The 13,162-nt window shown below is 50.0% G+C and overlaps 1 protein-coding gene across 4 annotated transcripts in view; it reads left to right on the top strand.

The window, feature by feature from the left end:
- tinf2 (TERF1 (TRF1)-interacting nuclear factor 2) overlaps window positions 1-13,162 on the top strand; it is a 104,885-nt gene that overhangs the window by 507 nt on the left and 91,216 nt on the right. Inside the window, exons 2-10 of one of the 4 annotated variants that reach the window (XM_061253157.1) lie at window positions 1,033-1,235; window positions 1,591-1,683; window positions 2,016-2,105; window positions 6,107-6,220; window positions 8,828-8,939; window positions 9,397-10,141; window positions 10,748-10,812; window positions 10,932-11,014; window positions 12,258-12,382. In XM_061253157.1, coding sequence (XP_061109141.1) covers window positions 1,033-1,235; window positions 1,591-1,683; window positions 2,016-2,105; window positions 6,107-6,220; window positions 8,828-8,939; window positions 9,397-10,141; window positions 10,748-10,812; window positions 10,932-11,014; window positions 12,258-12,341 — 1,589 coding nt within the window. In that variant the 3' untranslated portion in view covers window positions 12,342-12,382. Of the gene's footprint in view, window positions 1-1,032; window positions 1,236-1,590; window positions 1,684-2,015; window positions 2,106-6,106; window positions 6,221-8,827; window positions 8,940-9,396; window positions 10,142-10,747; window positions 10,813-10,931; window positions 11,015-12,257; window positions 12,687-13,162 lie in introns of those variants that run through there. The other 3 variants (XM_061253158.1, XM_061253156.1, XM_061253159.1) reach the window with 3 other exon arrangements.

Genomic DNA, 13,162 nt, shown 5'->3' with positions numbered 1-13,162 from the left:
AGTGGTATAACGTTGCATTGTCCCTCTCAAATAAAACTAATAAGCTAACGAATTCAATTTAATGCGTTCATCACCATCTTGATCTTCTCCTTTCCTGATCATAATGTGGCTGACAAATGAAATGAAACATGCGAGCTAGCTCATGTCAGATTGTGAGGGAAGTTGTGGATCAGCTAGCTACATGTCTAGCTACGTTCGTAGCTACCTGCGTTGTGAACAGCGTCGACGTAGCACGAAAGATTCCGACCTATATTAACTTACTCACCCATGACATAAAATTACCCTGTTACAATGTGAATCATCGTGAGCTATGAAATGCAGTGTTTGTAATGTGAAACATCCCTGGAATGAACATTAACCCTGTCTCTCAGTGCAGTGTTAATGTATAGTAGTGTGTTTATATTGTATTAACCCTCTCTCTCAGTGCAGTGTTAATGTACTGTAGTGTGCAGTCAGTGTGTAAATACTGTATTAACCCTCTCTGTGCAGTGTTAATGTACAGTAGTGTGTAAATACTGTATTAACCCTCTCTGTGCAGTGTTAATGTACTGTAGTGTGGAGTCAGTGTGTATATACTGTATTAACCCTCTCTCTCAGTGCAGTGTTAATGTACTGTAGTGTCCAGTCAGTCAGCGTGTATATAGTGTATCAACCCTCTCTTTCAGTGCAGTGTTAATATACTGTAGTGTGCAGTGTATATACTGTATTAACCCTCTCTCTCAGTGCAGTGTTAATGTACTGTAGTGTGCAGTGTGTATATACTGTATTAACCCTCTCTCTCAGTGCAGTGTTAATATACTGTAGTGTGCAGTGTATATACTGTATTAACCCTCTCTCTCAGTGCAGTGTTAATGTACTGTAGTGTGCAGTGTATATACTGTATTAACCCTCTCTCTCAGTGCAGTGTTAATGTACTGTAGTGTGCAGTGTATATACTGTATTAACCCTCTCTCAGTGCAGTGTTAATGGACTGTAGTGTGGAGTCAGTGTGTATTGTATTAAGTGCAGTGTTAATGTCTCTCTGCTCTGTAGAACAGGCCCTCCCCCTCTCTGCCCTGCGCATGTTGGCTCCGCCCACGCGGCTGCTCTCTGCGGCCATGTGGTGCGTGATGCAGCGGAGGAATGCTTTGCATTATGGGAAGCTGGAGGAGTTTGTCACGTCAATCTCGGAGGCGGTCCCGGGGTTGCTTAGCGACCGGCACAGGGCCAAGCTGACACTGGGGCTTCGAGCAAGGGTGTGTGTGCGTGTGTGAGTGTGTGCGTGTGCGTGTGCGTGTGCGCGTGCGTGAGCGTGTGAGTGTGTGTGTGTGTGTGTGTGCGCGTGCGCGTGTGTAAGGGTGTGTACGGTTGTTATCGGTCTCTGTATGGGTGAATAAGTAGGTGTAATTAAGTAAAAAATGTTCCTAATAAAGTGCTCAGTGAGTGTATGTTGTTATCTTAAAAAATAAAAATAAAAACCCAGGCAAGCAGCATGTGCTGTTAGACCAAAGTCTAGTGTATTAGAAAGCCGTTGATGAACTAAATGGAATGTTCATTTAAAATCGTGTGTGTGTATACATACTGATGAGTTTGGGCTGCTGTTCTCTGTAGCTGATCCTGGAGCTATGTCGGGGACCAGACCCTCCAGACTCCTCCCTCATCCTGCCCCACCTCCGCAGGCTCCGCCCCCCTGTGGGGAACAGGGTAAGCCCCCAGACTGCTATTCTTACTGTGAGTGTGAGTGAAAGAAACGGGTCTCTGTGTGAGTGAGTGAGTGAGTGAGTGAGTGAGTGAGTGAGTGAGTGAGTGAGTGAGTGAGTGAGTGAGTGAGTGAGTGAGTGAGTGAGTGAGTGAGTGAGTGAGTGAGTGAGTGAGTGAGTGAGTGAGTGAGTGAGTGAGTGAGTGAGTGAGTGAGTGAGTGAGTGAGTGAGTGAGTGAGTGAGTGAGTGAGTGAGTGAGTATATATGCATGCATGTATGTAACAGGATCAAAAGGTGTAGTGTGTGTGTGTGTGTGTGTGTGTGTGTGTGTGACAGGATCAGAAGGTCCAGGCTGCATCCTGGGCTTTTCAGCGGCAGGTGAGGAACCTCCTGGATAGCCCTGCTGAGAGACGGCGCTTCTTCCAGGTCTGACTCCGCCCCCCGCCATGTCACTTCCTGCTGGCCTTCTCGGCTCTGCTTCAGAAGGCCTCAGGAAACCTTTCACATGTTGATCTTTCACATGTAGACACATACACAGCATGTTGACCTTTCACATGTAGACACATACACAGCATGTTGACCTTTCACAAGTAGACACATACACAGCATGTTGACCTTTCACATGTAGACACACACACAGCATGTTGACCTTTCACATGTAGACACACACAGCATGTTGACCTTTCACATGTAGACACATACACAGCATGTTGATCTTTCACCTGTAGATACACAGCATGTTGACCTTTCACATGTAGACACATACACAGCATGTTGATCTTTCACTTGTTGACCTTTCACATGTAAACACACACACAGCATGTTGACTTTTCACATGTAGACACACACACACACAGCTTGTTGACTTTTCACATGTAGACACACACACACACAGCATGTTGACCTTTCACATGTAGACACACACAGCATGTTGACCTTTCACATGTAGACACACACACAGCATGTTGATCTTTCACCTGTAGATACACAGCATGTTGACCTTTCACATGTAGACACACACACAGCATGTTGATCTTTCACATGTAGACACACACAGCATGTTGACCTTTCACATGTAGACACATACACAGCATGTTGATCTTTCACCTGTAGATACACAGCATGTTGACCTTTCACATGTAGACACATACACAGCATGTTGATCTTTCACATGTAGACACATACACAGCATGTTGACCTTTCACAAGTAGACACATACACAGCATGTTGATCTTTCACTTGTTGACCTTTCACATGTAAACACACACACAGCATGTTGACTTTTCACATGTAGACACACACACAGCATGTTGACTTTTCACATGTAGACACATAGACACAAATTTTTATTTGTTTTTGTTTGAAAAGATATATACAAATAACTTTATTTGTTAAGCACTTTCACAAACAGAAGTTACAAAGTGCTTTAAAGAAACAAGCATAAAATCAGGATAAAATAAAACACACCAAATTATACCGCTTTAAGATGCGAAACACTAAAGTTATTAACTGAGAAATACAGCCACGTGCCCTCTGCGTGACAGTGATATGAGATTGAGATAAACTGCCTCATTATATGACCAAGAAGAAGCAATAATATGAGAACAAGAAGAGGCCCCAGAATCATACATCACATCACATCACATCACATCACACCACACCACACCACACCACACCTCATCACATCACATCACATCACATCACATCACATCACATCACATCACATCACATCACATCACATCACATCACATCACATCACACCACACCACACCACACCACACCACACCACACCACACCACACCACACCTCACCCACATGAGACCCCACTGGAGAAAGGAGCAGCAGGGAAAACAAGGCCCCCCTCGGCCACAGTAAAACACTGTTAACAGTAAAACACAGCCACAGTAAAACACTGTTAACAGTAAAACACAGCCACAGTAAAACACTGTTAACAGTAAAACACAGCCACAGTAAAACACTGTTAACAGTAAAACACGGCCACAGTAAAACACTGTTAACAGTAAAACACAGCCACAGTAAAACACTGTTAACAGTAAAACACAGCCACAGTAAAACACGGCCACAGTAAAACACTGTTAACAGTAAAACACAGCCACAGTAAAACACTGTTAACAGTAAAACACAGCCACAGTAAAACACTGTTAACAGTAAAACACGGCCACAGTAAAACACTGTTAACAGTAAAACACAGCCACAGTAAAACACGGCCACAGTAAAACACTGTTAGAGAAATGAGAAGTGAAGCAGTCAAGTGCAGAACCCGTGATACCCCCCCACTGCCTGTTCAAATAGCATCCGTGTCGTATGCAGCACTCAAGTGCAGTAATATTAATATAGAGAGTGCATGTGTGTGTGTCAGTAATATTAATATAGATATACGTATATCTATATATATATATATATATATGTATATGTAGCTCTGGTGTCCGCCTGTGTGAGAAGGCGTTCGTGACTGTAAGAAGTGCGCTTTCAGCGCTGTGCAGCTCAAGGAACCTCCATTTAAATTTATCAAATCTCTGCGTGACAGTGATATGAGATTGAGATAAACTGCCTCATTATATGACCAAGAAGAAGCAATAATATGAGAACAAGAAGAGGCCCCAGAATCATACATCACATCACATCACATCACATCACACCACACCACACCACACCACACCTCATCACATCACATCACATCACATCACATCACATCACATCACATCACATCACATCACATCACATCACATCACATCACACCACACCACACCACACCACACCACACCACACCACACCACACCACACCACACCACACCTCACCCACATGAGACCCCACTGGAGAAAGGAGCAGCAGGGAAAACAAGGCCCCCCTCGGCCACAGTAAAACACTGTTAACAGTAAAACACAGCCACAGTAAAACACTGTTAACAGTAAAACACAGCCACAGTAAAACACTGTTAACAGTAAAACACAGCCACAGTAAAACACTGTTAACAGTAAAACACGGCCACAGTAAAACACTGTTAACAGTAAAACACAGCCACAGTAAAACACTGTTAACAGTAAAACACAGCCACAGTAAAACACGGCCACAGTAAAACACTGTTAACAGTAAAACACAGCCACAGTAAAACACTGTTAACAGTAAAACACAGCCACAGTAAAACACTGTTAACAGTAAAACACGGCCACAGTAAAACACTGTTAACAGTAAAACACAGCCACAGTAAAACACGGCCACAGTAAAACACTGTTAGAGAAATGAGAAGTGAAGCAGTCAAGTGCAGAACCCGTGATACCCCCCCACTGCCTGTTCAAATAGCATCCGTGTCGTATGCAGCACTCAAGTGCAGTAATATTAATATAGAGAGTGCATGTGTGTGTGTCAGTAATATTAATATAGATATACGTATATCTATATATATATATATATATATGTATATGTAGCTCTGGTGTCCGCCTGTGTGAGAAGGCGTTCGTGACTGTAAGAAGTGCGCTTTCAGCGCTGTGCAGCTCAAGGAACCTCCATTTAAATTTATCAAATCAGTCATTTCACAACTACCTCTAGGAGCTGCTGAGCATTTTAGAGATCAGTCGGTGTTAACTGATCTGCAGGGTGGAGGCCGGGTCTCTCAGAGAGGCAGGACAGTAGCATGCTTAGAAAGTCAGGAACATGACCAGAGCTCATGGAATGATTAATAATAACAGGTAATGTGTGGGGGGGTGTGAGGGGGGGTGTGAGGGTGATGTGAGGGGGGGGTGTGAGGGTGATGTGAGGGGGGGTGTGAGGGGGGGTGTGAGGGTGATGTGAGGGGGGGGTGTGAGGGTGATGTGAGGGGTGATGTGAGGGGGGGGTGTGAGGGTGATGTGAGGGGGGGTGTGAGGGGGGGGTGTGAGGGTGATGTGAGGGTGATGTGAGGGGGGGGTGTGAGGGTGATGTGAGGGGGGGGGTGTGAGGGTGATGTGAGGGGGGGGGGTGTGAGGGGTGATGTGAGGGGGGGGTGTGAGGGTGATGTGAGGGGGGGGGTGTGAGGGTGATGTGAGGGGTGGTGTGAGGGTGATGTGAGGGTGATGTGAGGGGGGGTGTGAGGGGGGGGTGAGGGTGATGTGAGGGTGATGTGAGGGGGGGGGTGTGAGGGGGGGGTGAGGGTGATGTGAGGGTGATGTGAGGGGGGGTGTGAGGGTGATGTGAGGGGGGGGTGTGAGGGGGGGGGTGAGGGTGATGTGAGGGTGATGTGAGGGGGGGTGTGAGGGGGGGGTGAGGGTGATGTGAGGGTGATGTGAGGGGGGGGGTGAGGGGGGTGTGAGGGTGATGTGAGGGGGGGTGTGAGGGTGATGTGAGGGGGGGGTAAAGCTAAAACTTCCAGCACCTCTTTAAAGAGCCTGGACGCTCTCTCTCTCCCTCTCTCTCTCTCTCTCCCTCTCAGGAGGAGGTTTTTGTGGGTCAGTATGGCCCTCAGTTTGACTGTGCATTGGAGAAGCTTCTTTGGGAGTTCCTGTCCCGTTTGGACCAGCTGCTGCCCATGCCCGACCTGGCCCAGGTAGCACGGAACCCCTATCCCGAAAACTCAAAAAAAAAAGTCCAAAATGCATTTAAGTCACGTATGCTCATTTTCACACAGACCCAAACCCTAACCCACCCACACTGACCCAAACCCTAACCCACCCACACTGACCCAAACCCTAACCCACCCACACTGACCCAAACCCTAACCCACCCACACAGACCCAAACCCTAACCCACCCACACAGACCCAAACCCAAACCCACCCACACAGACCCAAACCCAAACCCACCCACACAGACCCAAACCCAAACCCACCCACACAGACCCAAACCCAAACCCACCCACACAGACCCAAACCCTAACCCACCCACACTGACCCAAACCCACCCACACAGACCCAAACCCACACAGACCCAAACCCAAACCCACCCACACTGACCCAAACCCACCCACACTGACCCAAACCCTAACCCACCCACACTGACCCAAACCCTAACCCACCCACACTGACCCAAACCCACCCACACAGACCCAAACCCTAACCCACCCACACTGACCCAAACCCACCCACACAGACCCAAACCCACACAGACCCAAACCCAAACCCACCCACACTGACCCAAACCCACCCACACTGACCCAAACCCTAACCCACCCACACTGACCCAAACCCTAACCCACCCACACAGACCCAAACCCACCCACACTGACCCAAACCCTAACCCACCCACACTGACCCAAACCCACCCACACAGACCCAAACCCAAACCCACCCACACTGACCCAAACCCAAACCCACCCACACAGACCCAAACCCTAACCCACCCACACTGACCCAAACCCACCCACACAGACCCAAACCCTAACCCACCCACACAGACCCAAACCCACCCACACTGACCCAAACCCTAACCCACCCACACTGACCCAAACCCACCCACACTGACCCAAACCCACCCACACAGACCCAAACCCAAACCCACCCACACAGACCCAAACCCACCCACACTGACCCAAACCCTAACCCACCCACACAGACCCAAACCCAAACCCACCCACACTGACCCAAACCCACCCACACAGACCCAAACCCTAACCCACCCACACAGACCCAAACCCACCCACACAGACCCAAACCCACCCACACTGACCCAAACCCTAACCCACCCACACAGACCCAAACCCAAACCCACCCACACTGACCCAAACCCACCCACACAGACCCAAACCCTAACCCACCCACACAGACCCAAACCCACCCACACAGACCCAAACCCACCCACACAGACCCAAACCCAAACCCACACACACTGACCCAAACCCAAACCCACCCACACAGACCCAAACCCAAACCCAAACCCACACAGACCCAAACCCAAACCCACCCACACAGACCCAAACCCTAACCCACCCACACTGACCCAAACCCACCCACACAGACCCAAACCCACACAGACCCAAACCCAAACCCACCCACACTGACCCAAACCCACCCACACTGACCCAAACCCTAACCCACCCACACTGACCCAAACCCTAACCCACCCACACAGACCCAAACCCACCCACACTGACCCAAACCCTAACCCACCCACACTGACCCAAACCCACCCACACAGACCCAAACCCAAACCCACCCACACTGACCCAAACCCAAACCCACCCACACAGACCCAAACCCTAACCCACCCACACTGACCCAAACCCACCCACACAGACCCAAACCCTAACCCACCCACACAGACCCAAACCCACCCACACTGACCCAAACCCTAACCCACCCACACTGACCCAAACCCACCCACACAGACCCAAACCCAAACCCACCCACACTGACCCAAACCCAAACCCACCCACACAGACCCAAACCCTAACCCACCCACACTGACCCAAACCCACCCACACAGACCCAAACCCAAACCCACCCACACAGACCCAAACCCAAACCCACCCACACTGACCCAAACCCACCCACACAGACCCAAACCCAAACCCACCCACACAGACCCAAACCCACCCACACTGACCCAAACCCTAACCCACCCACACAGACCCAAACCCAAACCCACCCACACTGACCCAAACCCACCCACACAGACCCAAACCCTAACCCACCCACACAGACCCAAACCCACCCACACAGACCCAAACCCACCCACACAGACCCAAACCCAAACCCACACACACTGACCCAAACCCAAACCCACCCACACAGACCCAAACCCAAACCCAAACCCACACAGACCCAAACCCAAACCCACCCACACAGACCCAAACCCAAACCCACCCACACAGACCCAAACCCACTCACACAGACCCAAACCCAAACCCACCCACACAGACCCAAACCCACCCACACAGACCCAAACCCAAACCCACCCACACAGACCCAAACCCAAACCCACCCACACAGACCCAAACCCAAACCCAATCCGAACAGAGTTTCACTGATATTGGCCTTAAAATCACAGTCACTGAAACAGCCTATTCTTGGTAAAGCTCTGGTGTGCTTATAAACACACACATTCTGATGGATATCAGGATAAAGTGGATGGGTGGATAAAGTTAAAGCCCTGGAAAGGTGTAAAGTGGGGTTGATGAGACACGTTACGGTGTGCTGACTGTGGTTTTCCTGCTGCAGACCGTGTCGTGGCTCAGCGCTGCCCCCTGTGTGCTGGAGGACTTGGAGCAGCCTGAGCTCCTGAACACACTGCGTCAACACCACCATCTCCTGGGCCACCTCAACACAGCCCGTGAGCCTTCGTCATCGTCATCATCATCATACAGTTTAGTTATATATGGGGCGATATTGGCTCAGGTGGTAAGAGCAGTCGTCTGGCAGTCGGAGGGTTGCCGGTTCGATTCTGCCCTGAGTGTGTCAGAATGCCCCTGAGCAAGACACCACGAGTTGGTCGGTGCCTTGCATGGCAGCCAATCGCCGTCGGTGTGTGAGTGTATGAATGAATGGGTGAATGAGAAGCATCAATTGTAAAGCGCTTTGGATAAAGGCGCTATATACCATTACCATTTATACAGCATCTCAACACAGCCTGTGAGTTATGAACACTCACACACACACACACACTCACACACACACACACACACACAGTTCCTGCCCCTTATCTATCTGTAGAGCACTGTGAGTCGACTTCTTTTGTGGGTTTAATAAAGGAACATCTCTCTCTCCCCCTCTCCCTCTCTCTCCCTCAGCCTCTCTCCCTCCCTCCACGGGTGACTCCATTCTCTCCTCTCTCTCTCTCCCTCCCTCCGGTCGAGTTTGGAGCACCAAATCCATTGGCCAATCGGGTGCCACTCCTGACTCTGTGAGCCCCGCCTCTCTGACACATCCAGCCAATGGCAGGCGAGGATGCAGTTCCCCCATCCGGCCCGTAATCGGGCTCATAGCCAGTCAGGACGCTCCGCTCACGCGCGGCAGGAAGGGGGCGGAGCCCGCACGGGACACGCCCGTCAGGGAGGCGGAGTCTGGAGCACACGCTTACACGCTGAGGCTCCGCTCACGGGACGGGGCCGGGGCCCGGCAGGAAGGGGCGGGGCTGATGGACGGGAAGGGCGGGGCCTCTGATGAACGATTGAAGAGAAGGAAGCAGCAGGAGGAGGAGGAGGAGGGGAAAGCAGGGATGGGTGGAGGAGAGAAGTGGGCGGGGCTGAGGAAGAGCGAGCGAATCAGGACGCGTTGCCGGAGCGAGGAAGGGGCGGAGCTCTCTCTGGTGATGTCCTGTCTGCAGACGCAGCCCCGTGTGCGTCTGGAGCGACTCGCCCTCCCTGCTCCGCCCCCCCGTCGCCATGACGCCGCCGTGCGGTCGCCACGGAGACCGCTACCAGGGCCCACGGAGGCTGCCTTGCCCAGGATGGGGGCGGAGCCAGGGAAGAGGAAGAGGAAGTTCAGCAGCACCGACACCCCCGAGAAACACCTGCCAATCACATCAGAGAAAGAGTGAGGGGATATGGGCCAATCACCGGGTCTGCCTGCCTGTCCGCCTGTTTCTGTGTGTGTGTGTGTGTGTGTGTGTGTGTGTCTGTGTCTGTCTGTGTGTGTGTGTGTGTGTGTTTGTGTGTGTCTGTCTGTGTGTGTGTCTGTGTCTGTCTGTGTGTGTGTGTGTGTGTGTGTCTGTGTCTGTCTGTGTGTGTCTGTGTCTGTCTGTGTGTGTGTCTGTGTGTGTGTGTGTGTCTGTGTCTGTCTGTGTGTGTGTGTGTGTCTGTCTGTGTGTGTGTGTGTCTGCCTGTCTCTGTCTGTCTGTCTGTCTGTGTGTGTGTGTGTCTGCCTGCCTGTGTGTGTGTGTGTCTGTGTCTGTCTGTGTGTGTGTGTGTGTGTCTGTGTCTGTCTGTGTGTGTGTGTGTCTGCCTGTCTCTGTCTGTCTGTCTGTGTGTGTGTGTGTGTCTGTCTGTCTGTGTGTGTGTGTGTGTCTGTCTGTCTGTGTGTGTGTGTGTGTGTCTGTCTGTCTCTGCCTGTCCGTGTGTCTGTGTGCCTGCCTGCCTGCCAGTCTGTGTTTGTTGTGTGTGTGCCTGTCTGTTTAATTCATCATTTTTTCTTGTGCTTCAGAAACTGTGTCTCTCCCTTAATGTGGGGGGCCTCCCCTGTGCTTACCCTCCGGACCAAGAGCAGAGGTACACACACACCCCTCAGTGCTGTGTTAGCGTGCAGTGTCCAGTGTTAATGCTCAGTGTTAGTTCAGTGTTAATGTGTAGTGTTAGTATTCAGTGTTTATGCATTGATTCTTCCTCAGGCAAGGACTCTCCCTATCCCGATTGCAATGATGACGTCATCATAGATTCCGAAGATGAAGAAATGAAACATGTTAAAGGGAGGGTGAGTGTGTGTGTGTGTGTGTGTATGTATGTATGAGTGTGTGTGTGTGTGTATGAGTGTGTGTGTGTATGTATGAGTGAGTGTGAGTGCGCAGTAGAGTGTGTGAGTGCGCAGTAGAGTGTGTGTGTGCGTGTGTGTGTGTGTGTGAGTGCGCAGTAGAGTGTATGTGTGTGAGTGCGCAGTAGAGTGTGTGTGTGTGAGTGCGCAGTAGAGTGTGTGTGTGTGTGTGAGTGCGCAGTAGAGTGTGTGTGTGTGAGTGCGCAGTAGAGTGTGTGTGTGAGTGCGCAGTAGAGTGTGTGTGTGTGAGTTCGCAGTAGAGTGTGTGTGTGAGTGCGCAGTAGAGTGTATGTGTGTGAGTGCGCAGTAGAGTGTGTGTGTGTGAGTGCGCAGTAGAGTGTGTGTGTGTGTGTGAGTGCGCAGTAGAGTGTGTGTGTGTGAGTGCGCAGTAGAGTGTGTGTGTGAGTGCGCAGTAGAGCGTGTGTGTGTGAGTGCGCAGTAGAGTGTGTGTGTGTGAGTGCGCAGTAGAGTGTGTGAGTGCGCAGTAGAGTGTGTGAGTGCGCAGTAGAGTGTGTGTGTGTGAGTGCGCAGTAGAGTGTGTGTGAGTGCGCAGTAGAGTGTGTGTGTGAGTGCGCAGTAGAGTGTGTGTGTGTGAGTGCGCAGTAGAGTGTGTGAGTGCGCAGTAGAGTGTGTGTGTGTGAGTGCGCAGTAGAGTGTGTGAGTGCGCAGTAGAGCGTGTGTGTGTGAGTGCGCAGTAGAGTGTGTGAGTGTGTATGTATGTATGAGTGTGTGTGAGTGCACAGTAGAGTGTGTGTGTGAGTGTTGTGTGAGCGCACAGTAGTGTGTGTGTGTGTGTGCGTGTGTGTGTGTGTGTATGAGTGAGTGTGAGTGCGCAGTAGAGTGTGTGAGTGCGCAGTAGAGCGTGTGTGTGCGCAGTAGAGCGTGTGAGTGCGCAGTAGAGCGTGTGTGTGTGAGTGTGTGTGTATGTATGAGTGAGTGTGAGTGCGCAGTAGAGCGTGTGAGTGCGCAGTAGAGCGTGTGTGTGTGTGTGTGTGTATGAGTGAGTGTGAGTGCGCAGTAGAGTGTGTGAGTGCGCAGTAGTGTGTGTGTGTGTGTGAGTGCGCAGTAGAGTGTGTGTGTGTGTGTGTGAGTGCGCAGTAGAGTGTGTGAGTGCGCAGTAGAGCGTGTGTGTGTGTGTGCGCACGTGCACTCTCACATGTGTAACCTTGTTCTCCGTCTCCCCCAGCTGTTTGTGAAGCGGTACCACAAGACGAAGAACAATACTTTTGTTCCCACATTCCGGGAGTTCTGGGGGCCCAGTTTGGCCTGATCAGCTGTGTGTGTGTGTGTGTGTGTGTGTGTGTGTGTGTGACTGTGTTTGTGTGAGTGTGAGTGTGAGTGTGAGTGTGTGTGTGTGTGTGTGTGTGTGTGTGTGAGTGTGTGAGTGTCAGTGTGTGTCAGTGTGTCAGTGTGTCAGTGTAGGTTTGTCTGTGGAATAAATGTTTCTTTTTTAACTAATCAAGATAAAGTTTTATATGTATATGTTAATCATGTCAGATCAACTCTGTTAATTACAACTATTTTCATACATCAAATGGAAAATCACTAAAACTACCTAAACTAGAAGCTCTTCACCATTTTGTTCCAATAAATTCGCTAACTATTTTTTAAATAATGGCTTGGACATCTGTGTGTATTTTTGGTATCTCATTCTGATACACTGCTAGGGTTCTTATACACTGATTAATTACTTTTTTAGGTGAGAACATGCTCCAAACACACTCTGAGGGGATCTGAGTATGCTGATATTATTTTACATTTACATTTACATTTTAGTCATTTGGCAGACGCTTTTAATCCAAAAAAGAACATCGGTTCTTCCACAAGTTAAAGCATCACATCCGTAACAAGTAAAATACACATGAAGTGCTGTTCTAAGCAAAACATAGTTATTGAAGTGCAATTTTCTTCTTTTTTTTCGGTTAGACAAGAGGGATATCGGAAAGGGGAGAGGGGAATCAGGAGGGAGGACTAAGGTAGAGTTTGAAGAGGTGTGTTTTGAGTCTGTGTCTAAATAGGGGGAGGGATTCTTCTGTCCTGACAGTGGTAGGCAGGTCATTCCACCACTGAGGAACCAGAACGGAAAACAGG

This window comes from Conger conger, chromosome 8 (assembly GCF_963514075.1).
Source record: "Conger conger chromosome 8, fConCon1.1, whole genome shotgun sequence".
Taxonomy (NCBI): Eukaryota; Metazoa; Chordata; class Actinopteri; order Anguilliformes; family Congridae; genus Conger; species Conger conger.
Note: the sequence above shows the minus strand (reverse complement) of the source record. Positions and strands in the feature narration are given on the sequence as shown.